Raw genomic sequence first — 18,768 nt, forward strand, 5'->3', positions numbered from 1 at the left:
GACATGGCAGTGCATGCCGGTAATGTGTAATCTCAGTACCTAGGAGCCTGAGCCTGACATTTGAATTGCTGGGAGGAAAAAAAAAATCCCCCAAGCAGCCAAAAAGTTCTGTAAACAAGGAGAAGAAGTGAAACATTTTTTTTAAAACCAAACTAAAGCAGCCTCTGCACTACTGTTTACTGGGTTTCACTTGACAAGTCATTATTAATACCATTTCAGTGTCAGGCATTATTCTAGCTACATAAAAATGCCAAGCACACTTTATGGTCTTTCCTGTGTGTTGAGGTTTGATAATTGTTACTCCTCCATTTCTTCAAGGACATCTTTGTGCTCTGTTGAATGTTTTAGCTTTATAGTACCGTCTTCTGTCTTACTGAGTAGATTTTTGGATGTAGTAAGATGGCTGCTGCTAAATCCGACGACATGAATCTCTTCACTTGGACCCATAGATAGAGGAGGAGAACCATTTTCCTGCAAGTTGTCCTCTCACCACCCCCTGCCCCCCCCACACACTGTTTCATGAGTATGCACATACAATAATTAAATAACTACACAACAGGAAATTGGGGAGTAAGACTTCTGACAGTAGAAGATTTATCATTTTGGGGTCTCTCTCTCTCTCTCTCTCTCTCTCTCTCTCTCTCTCTCTCTCTCTCTCTCTCGACAGAGTTTCTCTGTGTGCCCTGTTGTCCTGGAACTCATTCTGTAGATCAGGCTGGCCTTGAACTCACACACCCACCAGTCTGTGCCTCCTGACTGCTAGGATCAAAGATGTATACCACCACTGCCTGGCCTTTGTGTTGTTCTTTCCAGTGACCACGATGGTTTATTCTTTAAATTGAATTTCTAGAGAAGAGTTGAAGTAATTCAATTATATCTTACTTATTCTGAGCAATGAACATTATGTTGTGTTGTCCAGATTTGAAAGGCCTAATAACTTTCTCTTTCTATTAAGGAGTGGTCACGTGACAAGATTGGGTTTATCCATGGTGGAGTTCCCTCTCCCCCCACATCTGACGTGTGCAGTGATCAGGGCTGCTTCTCTTGACTGTGAGGATTTGCTGCTTCCAATAGCAGCAATGCTATCTGTGGAAAATGTCTTCATCAGACCTGGTGAGCACTTTATCTTATTTATTTTAAGAGCTCTTCTTTATATTACAGTATTTTATCTAGTCATTTATGTGTGTGCACTTGTGCACAAGTATATGTGTACTTGAGAACACACACACCACAGTACATGTGTAGAAGTCAAACCAACTTGGAGGAATTGGTTCTCTTGTTACACCATGTGGGTACTGGAAATCAAACTGAAACTGTCATGCTTGGTAGCCAGCTCCCTTTACCTGCTGAGCTATCTAGTGGACTCCCGTAAGAATTTTTTAGTTTTTGTAAAAAAATTTAATTGCTGGTTATGGTAAAACATGCCTGTAATGTATACTTTCTTGAGATAGAGGCAGAGGATCCTGATTTAAGGCTAGACTGGGCAGCTAATGTGACCCTGTCTCAAATAAAACAAGATGCTGTCTGTCACCCTGTGCCTTATAGACTATTTTCTTTAGAAAAGTTTTACATTTACAGAAAAATGAGGAGTAAGTTTAGAAGGTTCCTGCCGGGCGGTGGTGGCGCACGCCTTTAATCCCAGCACTTGGGAGGCAGAGGCAGGCAGATTTCTGAGTTTGAGGCCAGCCTGGTCTACAGAGTGAGTCCAGGACAGCCAGGGCTACACAGAGAAACCCTGTCTCGAAAAACAAAAACAAAAACAAAACAAAAAAAAAAATTTAGAAGGTTCCCTTTCCCTCAGCCACACATTTTCCCCAGTTACTACTGTCTCTTATTTGTGAAGGACGTTTGCTGCTGTTGATGGTTTTTACATACATCTAGTAGCCTGTGTCTACCATAGCAGAAAATGTTTAAGCAAGAATAGTTTTACTTGCTTAAACATTTTCTGTTTTCTGTTCTTCCCCACATCATTTCTCTCAGGTTGTCCCTTGGTTTTCAGGTGCACATGAGAATGTATGTGCACACACACACACAAAATAAACCAACCCACTGGACATTTGCTCTTATTACTGTTTTTATAGTTTTGCCATTTCCAGAATGCCTTCTATTTGTGAACAGTATGTAACATTTCAGATGGACTTCTTTCACTAGCAGTGTGTATGGTTTTTTTTTTTTTTGGTTTTTTTCAAGACAGGGTTTCTCTGTGTAGCTCTGGCTGTCCTGGAACTCACTCTGTAGACCAGGCTGAACTCAGAAATCCGCCTGCCTCTGCCTCCCAAGTGCTGGGATTAAAGGCGTGCGCCACCACCGCCTGGCCGTGTGTATGTATTTTTGTGGCATGACAGTTCATTTCTTTTTTTAATCACTAAACTGAATTTCATTCTCTGATATGGAATTTGTTTATCTACTTATTAAAGGGAATGGTTATGTTCTCATGTTTTGGCTGTTTACAAAAAAAGTTACAGCCAGGTGTTGGGAGCGAACATCTTTAGTTCACACCTTTAGTTCCAGCACTCAAGAGGCAGAGTCAGGCAGATCTCTGAGTTCAAGGACAGCCAGGGCTACACAAAGAAATCCTGTCTCAAAAAACCAAAGTAAAAAAATGTTGCAGTGGGCTGGAGAGATGTCTTAGTGGTTAAGACCACTGACTGCTCTTCCAGAGGTGTCCTGAGTTCAATTCCCAGTAACCACATGGTGGCTCATAACCATCTGTAATGGAATCTGTTTTTTTGTTTTGTTTTGTTCTTTTGTTTTTTGTTTTTGCTTGTTTTTCGAGACAGGGTTTCTTTGTATAGCCCTGACAGTCCTGGAACTCACTCTGTAGACCAGGCTGCCTGGCCTCACCTCAAACTCAGAAATCTGCCTGCCTCTGCCTCCCAATTGCTGGGATTAAAGGCGTGTGCCACCACTGCCCCGGCCGTAATGGGATCTGATGTCCTATTTTGGTGTGTCTGAAGACAGCTACAGTGTATGCATATACATAAAACAAATAAATCTTTAAAAAAATGTTGCAATATGCATATACATAAAATAAATAAATCTTTAAAAAATGTTGCAATAACATTTTTTGAAATAGAGTCTGTCTATGTAGCCCTGGCTGTTCTAGAACTTACTATGTAGGCTGACCTTGAACTAAGAGAGTTCTGCCTGCCCCTACCTCCTGAGCACTGAGACTAAAGGTGTGTGCCACCACCTCCTGGCTGTTAAGTGTTTTCTTCAGATCTTTGGCTTATCCTTTCATTGTTTTGCCTTTAGTAGACAGAAGATTTTGATTTTAATGAAACCCAATATAACTGCTTTCTTTTGTGGATCTTGTTTTTAGTGCTTTATCAGTGAGGTCATTGCTCTACCATAGTCATCTGGATTTTCCTCTTAATGTTGTCATATAGTAGTTGGATGTATATTTGTTTCAACATCATTTATTCAAAATAATGTTTCTCTTTTGAATTGCCTTCCTTTGTCTTAGATCAGTTGACTATTCTTGTATGAGCCTTCTTAAGACATTAGATAAGGTAGTCCCTGACTTCGTTCTTCCCCTTCAGGACTATCCTGGTGTTCTCGGTCTCTTCCTCACCACAGGAATTGCAGAGTCGGTTGAAACCCATAAAATGACTCGGTGGGACTGTGTTTAATCTAGTAAATCAAGTTAGGAAGAATTACCATCTTAAAGTGTGGAGATTCTAACCAGTACATGAAGTCTGGCTGTTTATTCTGGTCTCCAGTAATTCACAGAGCCTTTTAGGGGGCTTACCATATACCTGTGGGACCGGAAACAGGATAAGGAGTTTTATATTTTGTTATCCTTTAACTTAGTTGTTTGGCATAGGAAGTATCTAACATTCCTAGCCGAAAGTTAATTTTCCCTTCAGGATAAAGCTAGATAATAAGGTGAACCTTTGTTCTTTTGTGGTAACTTAGTAATACATTAACTCGTCTTCTTAGAATTAGAAGAACAGGTAGTTCTGCTCTTTATCCATAGAGTTTTTTTTTTTTTTTTTTTTAAAAGATTTCTGTGTCCTTATATATTTTCCTTTCCTCGATTCTTGGTGTGTCAGTATGAGACATGTTAACACATGTTGGCTTTTTTTTCATCTAGAGAAACAACTTTTCCTACAGGGAGCTTCAGAGCAATTGTTATGCCTTGTCAACACTAATACTGTAACAATAGAGTACACCTCACTGGCCTTTCTTTTTATAGGTTATGAGTATTGGGCCCAGACTAATTTGTCACTGCCATAATTATAATGGTGGATCTACTTTTCTGTAAAAGTACTGTGTTACTGAATCAGTTTGCTGCCTGCCCCAAATAGATCTCAATTTTAACCATCAAAATTTTGATTCTTGGGCCTGCAAGATGGCTCAAAGGCATTTGCTGCCAAGTCTGATGACCTGAGGTTTTCTTTTCTTTTTTTTTTTTTTTTTTTTTTTAATGTGTCTGGTGTTTGTGTATCTGTGCACCTTATGCTTGCCTGGAGCCTGGTGAGGCCAAAAGAGGGTGTCAGATCCTCTGGAACTGCTGAGAAGAACAGCTAGTTGTCTTAACTGCTAAGCTGTTGCTCTAGTCCTGATGTCCTGAGTTCTTCAGAATTTAGAACATGATGGAAGGAGAGAATGTGCAGTAAATAATGTTGCTCATTTTATGTTAGGGAGTATCAAAGCTAAAGATAACTCCAAAAGTATTGGAGAGTATTACATGGAAGTAAAAAGTTTAGTGTTCCAATTACCCAGGTAATTGACCATGGGCCTAGTGCTCTCAGAGTCCCATGTTTTTTGTTTAAAAAATAAGAGAACTGTATGTAGCGGTGCATACCTGTAATCTCAGTATTTTAGAAGTTAACATTGGAGGAACTCAGAGTTTGAGGCCATCTTGGGTTTTGTAGTGACTACCAGCTATGTGTATATATGTCAGGGGTGTGAGATGAAACCTTGTTACCTTGTCTCAGGTAACCAAAAGGGAAAACCAACAAGAACAACAACAAAACCAGGATATTGGGTCCAACTCTAACCTAACTCCAATGGGTAAGAATAGAAAAAGAATCATGCTGAGTGGGAAAAAAATCAAGTGATTTTCAAGGCCTTATTTACATTTTAAAGGCATAATTTAAATATAGTGAAAGGTATAGATATATTAGTACAAGTCAGCACATTCTGTGAAATGATACATCTATATAGCATGAACCCCTATCCAGATAGAGAATGTTTGGGACTAGTGACATGACTAAGTCATGTCATGAGAACTTCCCTTCAAAGTTGACAATGTGAGATCACTTTTGGGACCTACAGAATCAAGTCCTACATGTTGTCCTCTGATCTCCATATTCAAGGTGGCTTTTTTTTTTTTTTCTCCCTATCCTCCAATATCTTAAAAACATCTTTGAGACAGGGTTTCTCTTTTGTAGTCCTGGTTGTCCTGGAACTCCCTCTGTAGACCAAACCACCTTGGAACTCAGAGATCTACTTGTTTCTGCCTTCTGAGTGCTGGCACCATCACTAGGCTTTGTGTGTCTGTGTGTGTTGTGTGTGTGATAAAACAATTTTAAAAGATACAAAAAAAGATACAGAATGGATCCTCCCCCCCCTCTCTCTCTTTCTCTTAATCTCTCTTAATCTCTCTGTGTAGTCCTTGCTGTCCTGGAGTTCTCACTGTATAGAACAGTCTGGCCTTGAACTCACAAAGATCCTCATGCCTCTGCCTCTCAAGTGCTGGGATTCAAGCTATATACTTCTGTCTTAGTTAGGGTTTCTATTGCTGTGAAGAGACACCAAGACCAAGGCAACTCTTATAAAGTACAACAGGGCTGGTTTACATGTTCTGAGGTTCAGTCCATTATCATCATGGCAGGAACATGCCTGGCATGGCTCTGGAGGAGCTGAGAGCTCTAGTTCCAAAGGCAAACAGGAGAAGACTGGCTTTCAGGCAGCAAGGAAAAATGGTCTCAAAACCCATCCCAAAAGTGACACACATCCTCCATCAAGGCCATACCTACTTCAACAAGTCCACTCCTTGAGCCAGGCATATGCAAACCACTGCAACCACTATTCGTGGTGATAAGGGATTTTTTCAATCACTAATAGAACAGTGGTTCTCCTTTTAGTGTAGTTAAAAAAAAAACTGAGAAAAAAAAATTGTGTTTTTGAACAAGTTTATAATTAAGAAACAAGATGGGTGTAGTACTTTTAATCCCAGCACTAGGGAGACAGAGGTAGGAGTATTGCTGAGTTTGAGGCCAGCCTGCTTTATATAGTGATCTGGAAAACAGTCAAATGTCACCCCAAAGTAAACACTGTTTGAGAGAGCAGCTTGAACTAGCTTGTACATGCCCTCCTCCATATTTGGTACTGCAGAACCATTTGCATTTTATACATCATGCTGTATATTTATGTTCGCTTGTTGGCTATGTGACAGCTAATGATGAGGTTTATGTTTTTGACACAGGGTCTGACTGAATAGCTCCCACTGGCCTGGACCTTGTTTGCATCTCCAGTGCTAGGATTAAAGGCATGAACTCTCAGGCCTGGAGAATAATGGATTTTTTTTATGTGTTTATTTAGTAGATTAATCAAGACATTAGACAGGGTCTCACCTTGTAGCCCTAGCTGGCCTGAAACTTGCTGTGTAGACCAGGCTGTCTTTGTACAGCCTTTACACCTTTTCCTCCCAAGTGCTGGAATTAGAGGTATGTGCTACCACGCCTTTTTTTTTTTTTTTTTTTTTTGCTTTTCCTTTTCCTTTGACTCTGTTTGACTCTGTACCTTTCTGTTTGTATGTGTGCAGGTGAGTCTGGGTGTGGAAGCCAGAGGACTTCTTCAGGTGCCATTCTTCAACATTCTTCAAACATTATCTCTCTCTCTCTCTCTCTTTCTCTCTCTCTTTTTTTTTTCTTTTTTTTTCTTTTTTTCTTTTCTTTTTTTTTTTTGAGATAAGATTTCTTCCTTGGTTGGCTGTGGTGGTGCATGCTCTTAATCCCAGCACTGAGGAAGGCAGAGGCAGGTAGAGCTCTGTACATTCTAGGGCAGGCTGGGCTATGTAGAAAGACCATGTTTCCAAAAAAAATTTTTTTTTTCCTCACTGGCTTGCACCTCAGCAAGGCTGAGTAAACTAGGTTGGACTAGCCATTTAACCTCAAAGGGCCACATGTCTCTGCCTCCCCAGTCCTGCCACTACAAGTAGAGGCTACCACATTTGGATTTTAAATTTTTTCTTTAATTTGTTATTTTCATTATATAGGCCCTAGAGATCAAACTCAGGTACTCATGTTTGGCAAGCCCCTTACCACTGAGCCATTTTCCCCTTAGTTTTTGTTTATTTGTTTGAAACAGGGTCTGTACATCCCCAGGGGACCCAGGCAGAATAAAAAGTAAGCTGATAAAGTGTTGGATGGGGAATTTGGCCAGAAAGCATGTTAGTCTTAAAATGAATTCAGAAGAAATAGGATCAAAGTAAATAAAAGGTAAATCTCAAAAACAGTGTTGAGCAAAAGCAGTTAAACTCAAGTACATATTGTGTGATTCCATTCATATAAAGGTTAGAAACAAGGCTGGTGAGATGGGCCAATGGGTAATGCTACTACGACTGATATAGGTGACTTGAATTCCACTATTGGGACCCATATGATGGAAGGAGAAAATTGATTCTTGCAAGTTGTCTTCTAACCTCCATATTGCATGCTCTCACATACAAAATAAATGTTTTTTGTTTTTTTCTGAGGCAGGGTTTTACTGTGTAGCCCTGGCTGTCCTGGAACTCACCCTATATATAGACCAGGTTGCCTTGAACTCAGAGATCTGCCTGTCTCTGCCCAGTGAGCTCTTGGAGTAAAGGTGTATGCCATCATGGCCAACAAAACAAAACAAAACATATTTTAAATGTTAGAAACAGGAATGAGTAATCTGTGGAGTTAGAGGTTAGGCTATGGTTACCCTTCTGGGGGAAGTGGATAGTGTCAGGTGATTAGGCTTCCCTGATGCTGGTATTTGTTTGAGTGCATTGTTACACTATGCTTATGACTAACTCTTAGGGGGATACACTTACAGCTTAAGTAGTTTCTGTATACTTGTTATACATTATTATATGTGTAATAGGAAAATTTAATGTATATGGAGCTCCTGTTTAATTCCCATTATTCTGAATTCCATATATATTGGCTGGTTAAATTGTGTCTCTTCTTTATACATTTAGGCAGTGCTTGATCACTTTCTGTATGTGTATGTTGTATTCATTTGCCATGGCATTATATGTGGAAGTAAGAAGACAAAACTGTAGATTCAGTTCTCTCCTTCTACCTTTACATGGATTCTGGGGATTGAACTCAGGTCATGAGGCTTGTAAGGCAAGCACCATTACCTGTTGAACCATTCCGCTGACCCTTGACCACTGTTTTGATCCTTAAGAACCATATGGTGGAAGGAGAAAAGTAGAAAATACTTGGAAGAACACAAACTTAACACAGATGTTCCTGACTTACAGCGAGGTACATGCTGATTCAATTCATCCGAAATTAAAACCATCCAAAGTCAGACATGTATTAAAAACACTAGCCTATTCCACAAAGCTGCATGGTATACTATGACTGTTGTTTATCTTATCCTCATGATTGCATGGGTGACTGCAAGCAGAGGCTCCTTAGTAAAAGCTGTTAGTATTGGGAGCAACTGTTGTGCTGATTGGTGGGAAAAAAACGAAAATGTTGGTATGAAAAGTACCGCTTTTACTGAATGTAAAGTATATTGCTTTACACTATTATAAAGTTAGATTAGTGTAAGTTGGGGACCATCTGTAATAGTGATTAGCTTTGAAGACTGTGTGCATGTAACAAACTGTGGACATGGGATTTTTACCTTATATCTCTTTTAACTGTTTTAACTGTCAGCAGCTCTTATGATTTTGTTGTTGTTGTTGTTGTTGGAGAAGAGTAAATTCCAAAGAAAAAAGTAAATTCCAGATACTATTTTAAAGACAGTTGAATTAAGAGAGTAATGTTGACTGTCATAAATCTCTAGCATATATTTAAAAGGAAAATAGCTATATGTGGTGGTACACTTCTGTAATCCCAGTACTTGGGAAGCAGAGACAAAAGAATTTTAAGGCCACGCTACATTCTATTGGACTACATGCCAAAATCCAGGTCAGCCTGAGCTATGTAGGGAGATAGTCTATCTTGTAAAACAACAACCTGGTGGTAATTGTGGTGTGGAACTACAGGTGATGGGAGTTAAGGAGAAACAGAACTTAAGAAGTCTTAATTCTTCCCCAAGGAGTGAGGCAGATGTTGTTGAACATGGTAAAAGAGGAAGCAAAGTGATGTAGGGACTTGATTTAACATGGAACTAAACTAAATTTGACTTTTAGTTGATCCAGAGTACCAGAAGGAAGCAGAACAGAAACATCGGGAATTGGCAGCGAAAGCTGGAGGATTTAATGACTTTGCAACTTTAGCTGTCATTTTTGAGCAGTGCAAATCAAGGTATGTGAGCTTGTCCTTTGTATTGGAAAATGTTGATCTGCAGCTTCCTTACATACAGGATATATATGGTCTTAGTCATGTGGGTTCAATGTTGGTTTTTCTTTTTCCCTCAAATTCTTCCTGAAAATAAATTTTACAGAGTTTTGTTTTCATGTAGATACTCACATTAAGTGATGGTTAGATATTTGTTAATTCATATATGTAAAAAAAAAAAAAAGTTTTTTTTTTTTTTTTAGTTTTGTTCAAGACAGGGTTTCTCTGTGTAGCCCTGGCTGTCCTGGAACTCACTCTGTAGACCAGGCTGGCCTTGAACTCAGAAATCTGCCTGTCTCTGCCTCCCGAGTGCTGGGATTAAAGGCGTGTGCCACCACCGCCCGGCTTTTTTTTTTTTTTTTTTTTGAAAAGAAACCTTTTTACAAATTTTTTTTTTTTAATTTAATTAGAGGACCTGACATTAATTTTTTGTCACATTTTCTGTTTTTTCTTTAAAAAGACTTATTTGAGGCATATGAATGTTTTGCTTGCTTATATGCATGTGTACCACCAGAATACGTGGTGTCCATGGAAATAGACAAAGGCACTGGATCCTCTAGAACTAGAGTTACTGATGGTTGTAAGCCACCATGTGGATGCTGGGAATTGAACCCAGGTTCTGTGAAGAGCAGGAAATGCTCTTAAGAGATGGGCTATCTCTCCAGCCCCCATGTTCATTTTTTTTTTTTGTCAAATGTTCTAAAATGCTGTTTTAGTACTTGTCTGGATCTCTTCTTACATACAGGTTTCTTTTGTTGTTGTTTGGCTGGCTGGCTGGCTCGTTGGTTAGTTGCTTGCTTTTTTGAGATGGTCTCCTGTAGCCTAAGCAGCAGGCTTGCTGTATAGTAGAAGCTGACTTGTACTCTTAAGTCCTTCTGCCTCTGTCTCCCAACTGCTGAGGTCACAAGCACCCCAGCTCTGCAGCACCACACACTGGTTTCCATTCTCTGAAAGGCAATGCGGATGTTTCTGTCCTTCACATGTAGAAGCTATTTTGAGGACAGCAGTGTTTTTGTGTTGTAGTGGAGCTCCAGCTTCATGGTGCCAGAAGCACTGGATTCACTGGCGGTGCTTATTCTCTGCGTTTCGTGTGGAAGCTCAGCTTCGGGAACTGATAAGGAAGCTCAAACAGGTGACTGCTGTGGCTTCTGTTGTCTGTTTTCTTGTCTAGCACTGTAGGTCTATGTATGTCCTACTGAATTTTCAGTACAGTAAATTTATATTTGTGTCACCCATTCTAGTCGGCTACTTTTCCTCTGCATGTTACACTGTACAACCGTCTCTCTGATCCAGTGAATTCTTGTAGTGGTAAAGAAATGTATCTTAAATAATGAAAATATTTTTAGATAGTTGTACTGAAGAATAACTGACACACACTAAACTTCACATAGGCTGGTGAGATGATTCAGCAGGTAAGCGTGCAAGCCACCAAATCTAATGACCTAAGTCTGACCTCGGGAACTCACATGTTTCAAGGAAAGAACCAACTCCCAAAAGTTTTCTTCTGACCTCCACATAAAGGCTTTGGCGTGAGCATGTCCACCTGCCCATTAAATGTAAAAAATATTTTAAAACATTTTAAAGAAGTGTACAGTTCTCTGAGTGTTGATATCTGTATACATCTGTTAACTCATTACTACAATCAAGACAATAGGGCTGGGCTGGTGCATGCCTTTAATCTCATCATCCTTGAGGCAGAGGCAGGTGGATGGATCTCTGTTAGTTGAGGGAATATGATAAGTTTCCAGGCTGGCGGAGACTAAATAAGGAGACCGTGTTTGAAAAGAAAAAGCAGAGAGGAAAATAGTGCTGGAGAGACTACACAGTGGCTGGATTGCATCCTGCTCTGCAGAGGGTGAGAGTTCGGTTCCCACACCAGGTGATTCATGACTGCCTGGATCATATCCCCCAAGAATTGGAGGCCTCTGGCCTCCCTCCTATTCTCACTTGTATATGCTCATATATACACATTTACAAAATTTAAAATAAAATAAATATTTTTAAATGATAATACATATACCTTCCAAAGTTCCATGCCATTTTATGTGCATTTTCTGAGGGGAGTGGTGATGTCATGGTCTGACTGTACAACTGGCTGGCCTAGAACTCAGTCTGTATCTCGGGGCCATTCTACACTCAGCAGTCTGCCTGCCTCTGCCTCCCAAGTCCTGGCATTAAAGGTAATCCTCTTCTAGGTACTCCATCCCAAACCAGTTCTTAGAAGTATTCACAGCACCTTTTTTAGCCCTGGGAGATACTAAGCAGTGTGATTTTTCTGGGCAGATACTTTCTGCAGATCTCTCGTATTTTTTTTGTTTTTGAACATCTCTCCTGAACTCACTCTTTCCTGTAAATTCCAGTCAGACTCTTGCCTCTGTTTCCTTAGTGAGTTGTCTAGGTTCCATTTGGATTTTTTTTTCTTGTACTGTAGTCAGAACTCTTTCTTAAGACTAGGGTGGAGCTTTTATTGATGTAATTTTTCTATTTCTTGGGTCAATGTCCTTTGTTTTCTGATACATGGTATTCTGTAAATTATTATTTTATATATTCTGCTTGTCTTTTGACTATTTTGGGTGCAATGCTAAATATAATTCTTCTCATAACATGTTGCCAAGAATAGAAATGCGAATTTTGAAAAAATATTAGATCAAATTGTACTGTGAGCTTTATCATTGAATACATACTCTTTCTACAGCAAAGTGATTTCCCAAGGGAGACTTTTGAAGGCCCTAAACATGAAGTATTACGAAGATGTCTTTGTGCAGGCTACTTCAAAAATGTTGCTCGGAGGTAAGAGTTCCATGTTGGAGAGAGTTCATAGACACTATGGTATCTAACTGCAGTGCTAAACAACTTCAAGATTGAAGATATGATATAGATTCTGTGATGATGATAACAGTTATAAGAAATCTTTTTTTTTCTTTTGTTTTTTGTTTTTTGAGACAGGGTTTCTCTGTGTAGTCCTGGCTGTCCTGGAACTCACTGTGTTCTGAAATCTGCCTGCCTCTGTCCTCTGTCCTCTGGCTTCTGCCTCTGCCTCTGCCTCTGCCTCCCGAGTGCTGGGATTAAAGGCATGCCCCACCACTGCCAGGCTGAGAAATCTTTTCATGGCACACGCCTTTAATCCCAGCACTTGGGAGGCAGAGGCAGGTGGATTTCTGAGTTCGAGGCCAGCCTGGTCTACAGAGTGAGTTCCAGGACAGCCAAGGCTATACAGAGAAACCCTGTCTCGAAAAAACAAAACAAAACAAAACAAAAAAAAAAAAAAAAAAAAAAAAAAAAGGGAAAATAGTAACACTGGTAATGGGAAATTCATTATATAACTGAAGAATTAATCACATAAATAAATATGGTAAGGATATTGGTGAGGAAGTTAGAAATACTCAAAAGTTAGTAGGCATGGTGGTTTATGCCTGGTATCCTAACAATATCATCTGAAAGAGACTGGGAACAGTAAACCAGTATTTAGGTCAGAAGAGCCTGAACAAGTGTTCCAGCATGAAGAATATGGAAAGTAAAGGTGGTTCTGATTCTAAATTGAGTCCTGCTTTAAAATGTTATTAGGACATTGCCGATCCTTAAGTGGGGGTCTCAGGATTTGATGTTAGTAGTGCATCAATGTTAATTTTCTGGTTTGGTGGTTGTATCACAGCTACGAAGGAGAGTGGTAAGCATTTGGTGGTTCTGGATGAGACAACAGGTTGGAAACTTCCAGTTGTCAAAGTGGACAGCTATAGAGGAAGATACTCTGCGTTGACCTCTGGCCTCCCTATTTGCATGCACAGGCACATGTACACACATACAAAATAATTGAAGAAATGTGACATGGGCTAACATGCTTAAGTTACTTTAGCATAAGATTATAATTATAGGGCTGGTAAAATGACTTAGTGGGTAAAGGTGCTTGCCCTGAAAACCAGATGACCTCAGGTTGAACTCTGGAACTGAAATAAGTTTTTAAATGTATAAAGCATAAACCCACCAGTTAAATCTCTTGTAATAACAGCTTCTTTTCTTTAGAATTGTGATGAAAAGATGTTTTTACTGTATGGATAGATATTCATTAGGAAAAGTAGAATTTAGCCTGGCAGTGGTGGCGCACACCTTTAATCCCAGCACCTGGGAGGCAGAGGCGGCAGAGGCGGCAGAGGCGCAGAGGCGCAGAGGCAGAGGCGCAGAGGCAGAGGGGCAGGAGAGGCAGGAGGAGAGGCAGAGAGGCAGGAGGAGAGGCAGGAGGAGAGGCAGGAGGAGAGGCAGGAGGAGAGGCAGAGAGGCAGGAGGAGAGGCAGAGAGGCAGGAGGAGAGGCAGAGAGGCAGGAGGAGAGGCAGAGAGGCAGGAGGAGAGGCAGAGAGGCAGGAGGAGAGGCAGAGAGGCAGGAGGAGAGGCAGAGAGGCAGGAGGAGAGGCAGAGAGGCAGGAGGAGAGAGGCAGAGGCAGGAGGAGAGAGGCAGAGGCAGGAGGAGAGAGGCAGAGGCAGGAGGAGAGAGGCAGAGGCAGGAGGAGAGAGGCAGAGGCAGAGGCAGGAGGAGAGAGGCAGAGGCAGAGGCAGGAGGAGAGGCAGAGGCAGAGGCAGGAGGAGAGGCAGAGGCAGAGGCAGGAGGAGAGAGGCAGAGGCAGAGGCAGGAGGAGAGGCAGAGGCAGAGGCAGGAGGAGAGAGGCAGAGGCAGGAGGAGAGGCAGAGGCAGGAGGAGAGGCAGAGGCAGAGGCAGGAGGAGAGGCAGAGGCAGAGGCAGGAGGAGAGGCAGAGGCAGAGGCAGAGGCAGGAGGAGAGGCAGAGGCAGAGGCAGAGGCAGGAGAGGCAGAGGCAGAGAGGCAGAGGCAGGAGAGGCAGAGAGGCAGAGGCAGAGGCAGAGGCAGGCAGATTTCTGAGTTCAAGGCCAGCCTGGTCTACAGAGTGAGTTCCAGGACAGCCAGGACTACACAGAGAAACCCTGTCTCGAAAAACCAAAAAAAAAAAAAAAAAAAAAAAAAAAAAAAAAGGAAAAGTAGAATTTGAGGACAGTAATTGTTTAAACCAGTTCTTGTGACATTATTGTTACTTAAAGTGATTCCTCTTCCCTAGGTAAACTGCTTAGTTAAAAAAAAAAAAATCAGTTACCTTATTGTTTTACTGTTTTGATCTTTATCATTTGTTTTTTCTGTTTATAGATCTGTTGGCAGGACATTTTGCACAATGGATGGGCGTGGAAGTCCAGTTCATATCCATCCTTCCTCAGCAGTAGGTTCTTCTGGTTGGTTGGTTGGTTGGTTGGTTGGTTTTGAAAGAGGGTCTCTGTTGCTAAGGGTGTACTAAAGATCCTCTTTCCTCTGCCTCCTGAGTGGTGAGATTATAGACTTAACACCACCTTGCCTTGTAACTTACTCCTTTGTGGGTTGGTTTTTGTTTTGTTTTCTCTTGCACTTTATATCCTCAGCCCTTAAAAAGTACTTTATTTATTTATTTTGTTTTTTTCTTTCTTTTTTTTTTTTTTTTGAGACAGGGTTTCTCTGTGTAGCTCTGGCTGTCCTGGAACTCACTCTGTAGACCAGGCTGGCCTTGAACTCAGAAATCCGCCTGCCTCTGCCTCCTCCCGAGTGCTGGAATTAAAGGCGTGCGCCGCCGCCGCCGCCGCCGCCACCACCACCAGGCAAAAGTACTCTTTTTAAATAAAACGTTTTTATAGGAGGCCAGAGCATAACTTGCAGGAGTCAGTTTTTTCCTTCCACCACATGGGTCCTGGGAAGTGAACTCTGGTCAGTTGAGCCATCTTGACAGCCCTAATGTATTTCATTTTTAATGACAGGTAGGCATTTGTAAGAGTAGAGTACTAACATGCCAGTGTCTCTATATATGTAGAGCTTAAGGATATTTGGTTAGCATATGACTTCTGTTCTATGGAAGAAGATAGGAGTTCGGAGGGCTTCAGGTTATTGTTTTGTATTTTGGAGACAGGCTCTCTGTATATAGTCCTTGGCTGTTCTTATTTTCTTGCTCTCATTTAGAGTGAGGATGATTATTAATAGTAATTATCCTTACATTTTTATGTAGCTTCATGAACAGGAAACCAAGCTTGAATGGATAATTTTTCATGAAGTATTAGTTACTACCAAAGTCTATGCAAGAATTGTGTGTCCAATCCGTTATGAATGGGTGAGAGACTTACTACCCAAATTGCATGAACTTAATGCACATGATTTAAGCAGTGTGGCTAGACGTGAAATGAGAGAAGATGCAAGAAGAAAATGGACAAATAAGGAAAATGTGAAACAGTTAAAGGGTGAGTGAATCATAATCCTATTCTTTTTCTGAGAAGGGGTTTATGTTGTAGACCAGAGTGGCCTCGAAGGTCTGGTGATCCTTTGCCACACCATCCTCAGTACTGAGCTTATAGGTGTTCTCTTAACTATGAAGTTGTCTTTTTGCCAGTGGGGTTTTCCCGGCTTTGGACAGGGTTTCTCTGTGTAGCCCTGGCTGTCCTAGATCTCAGTCTCTAGACCAGGCTGGGCTTGAAGTCAGACATCTGCCTGCCTTTGTTTTCTAAATGCTGGGATTAAAGGTGTGCATCATCACTGCCTGGCTCACTTTTTTGTTTTCCTCTTTCCCAGTTTTACTTATTTTTGTTTTATCAAATTTTGTGACTTACTACCTCAGAACTTCCATTTTTCCAGCAGGTTTTCTAAATAGTTAGGACTATAGATGGAAGCTATATAAAAAAGATGTAGTCATGGATTACAACATAAAATATAATTAGCTCATATACACTAAACCCTTTTTTGAGACAGAATGGTGATTCATGTCATATTTATTTGCCATCCCTGGGAACTTGATGGTAGAAAGTGTTGCCCAAGAAGTCACAGAAGAGTTTTTTGTTGAGACAAAGTTTCACCATGTAACTTTGGCTGACTGGACAGTTACTATGTAGACCCAGCTGGCCTTGAACTCACAAGAGATCTACCTACAGCTGACTCCCAAGTGCTGCCACCAAGTGCATGGACAACCATGCCTGGCTCATCAAAAGGTTTTCAAATATGATAATTACTAGGTGTTTTATTGCAACACTGTCCTATATGCTTGACTTAGGGTCAGCTTTTTTCTGACTGGTTAGTCTTTTTGTTATTGTTGTTCAATTACATCTTATTTTTGTGTGTGTGTTGTATATAAGTTTAGGCAGAGAATAACTTACGGGAGTTAGCTTTCTCCTTTCACATGTGTCCTCATGATCAAATTTAGGTTGTCAGGATCAGCAGCAGGTGCCTACCTGTTGGCTCGTGTACTTTTTGTTATTGTACTGGTTGTCCTAAGATCTTGCTCATTTGATGTGTACATTGTACCATTGAACTCAGCATCCCCAGCTGTGTGCTTTTTCAATCAGACTTTTGGTTACACAACATTTAATTTTCTTGTTGATCTTTTTTCTGTAAAAAAAAAATACTTGTATGTATATGATATGTGTATTCCTGTGAGACCACTTACATGTGGAGGTCAGAGGACATCCTCAGTTATTGGTGCTTACTTGAGACAGGGCCTCTGTTTGCTACTGTGTAGTCCGGGCTAGCTGGCTTTGGAGCTTGTAGTTATTTTCCTGTCTCCACCTCCGATCTTGCTATACAAGTGCATGCTACTGAACCATTTCCTCAGTCCTTTTCTCTAAATGTTAAAAATAAGGTATATTTATACTGTTTTTCAGATGGAATATCAAAAGAAGTTCTAAAGAAAATGCAAAGAAGAAATGACGACAAATCCATATCAGATGCGCGGGCTCGTTTCCTGGAGAGAAAGCAACAGAGAATCCAGGACCACAGTGATACATTAAAGGAAACAGGCTAAGCAGTAGACTGTCCGATTTAGGAAGGAGGAAAGCAGCCAGGAAATGTGCTTCTGTTGTGCCAGTTATTTCAGACAGTACTATCAAAAGGAAGTGGTCAGCAGCTGGTCCTAGCCTGTGAGCTGAAAGCAAATCAGAATTTATAAATCACATCTCATCAGTACTAACAAATGATATTTTGAAAGAAAAGATTGGGTTGCACAGTCATAGTACATGAAACCAATGAAAGATAATACAATATTTTCCTCACTTCTGTTTTGCTGGCCTTAACTGGTATCAAACAGTGTCACTGAGATATTTTCAAAAAAAAAAAAACCACTGAATTGTATTTAATCAGCGTGTATTTCATTTGCATTGAAGCATTAAAGATTATTTTCCTTAAATCTCTTCAAGGCCTTCTTATTGCTATTAGAATAGTGTTGTATCAGGTATGTGATCGTTTCCTTCAGAAGGCTGAACTTACATAAGTTATAACTTATTACTCAGCAATACTTAGATGTCTAACAGTTTAATTGCTCCAGAGCTTTATAGATATTTAAAGACTCAATTAGTAAATAAAATTGCCTATGGCAGGACTCTTTCTTAAATTAATCCTAATCCTTAAATTGATTTTTTTGGGGATTATACAAATTCCTTTTTATATAAAAGTATATTGTTTAAAACAGTAGCTATAGCCATTGACCAAAGGACAGATGTTTGTGTGTGTGTGAATGATACAAATGATATCACACACACACACACACACACACACACACACACACACACACACACCTTTTTAGCTGTTCCTACATACTTGTGTGTCAGCCCATGTGTGTAGGTGTGACAGCAATTTCAAGCAGCCCCTCCAGCTGGCCTCCTCTCCTGACTGCCGCTGCTTGGGTAGGACCATTCAAACACCCCTGATGCTAATCCTGAAAGGGGATTTTTCAAAGCAGCCAACACTTCACTAATGTTTCAAATCAAAACCTTGAGGCTAATCTTACACTCAGGCTATTCAGCACTTGCCTACTCTTGTTTACTGCCTTGTATTGTAGTTATGTGTGTATATGTTTGTCTTTCTCATTAGATTATACGCTCCTTGTGGGCAGGGTCTATGTCTTTTTCACCTTTGTACCTTTCACGGCACCTAGCATAGTGCTTTGCACATAATATTCACTCAGTGTTTGTTAATAAAGCTATTAGTGTCATTAAAACTCCATAGACAGTATGTGGATTTTTGTTTTCAGTTTTTGTTTTTCTTTCTTTTTATGTAACCCTAGTTGGCCTGGCATTACTGTATAGAGCAGGCTGACCTCGAACTCAGAGTTATCCTCCTGTTTCTCTCTGCCTCCCAAGTGAATATACTCGGGTCACTATACTTTGCAGGGTTTTACATCTTTAGTATAAAAATTATGCCTGATTTATTTAGATAATTATATCCTTTGGTATCTATAAAGTTTTAAGTTCAGTAGTTAGACACTTGAAAC

At 40.5% G+C, this 18,768-nt stretch overlaps 1 protein-coding gene across 1 annotated transcript in view; it reads left to right on the plus strand.

Moving 5' to 3' along the window:
- Dhx40 (DEAH-box helicase 40) overlaps positions 1-18,500 on the plus strand; it is a 39,882-nt gene extending 21,382 nt beyond the window's left edge. Inside the window, exons 12-18 of the mRNA XM_034506774.2 lie at positions 956-1,113; positions 9,350-9,464; positions 10,521-10,629; positions 12,193-12,287; positions 14,646-14,715; positions 15,526-15,754; positions 17,165-18,500. Of these exons, the coding sequence (XP_034362665.1) occupies positions 956-1,113; positions 9,350-9,464; positions 10,521-10,629; positions 12,193-12,287; positions 14,646-14,715; positions 15,526-15,754; positions 17,165-17,304 (916 nt within the window). The 3' untranslated portion in view covers positions 17,305-18,500. The remainder of the gene's footprint in view (positions 1-955; positions 1,114-9,349; positions 9,465-10,520; positions 10,630-12,192; positions 12,288-14,645; positions 14,716-15,525; positions 15,755-17,164) is intronic.
- Positions 18,501-18,768: the final 268 nt, after the last annotated feature.

Source organism: Arvicanthis niloticus, chromosome 6 (assembly GCF_011762505.2).
Source record: "Arvicanthis niloticus isolate mArvNil1 chromosome 6, mArvNil1.pat.X, whole genome shotgun sequence".
Taxonomy (NCBI): Eukaryota; Metazoa; Chordata; class Mammalia; order Rodentia; family Muridae; genus Arvicanthis; species Arvicanthis niloticus.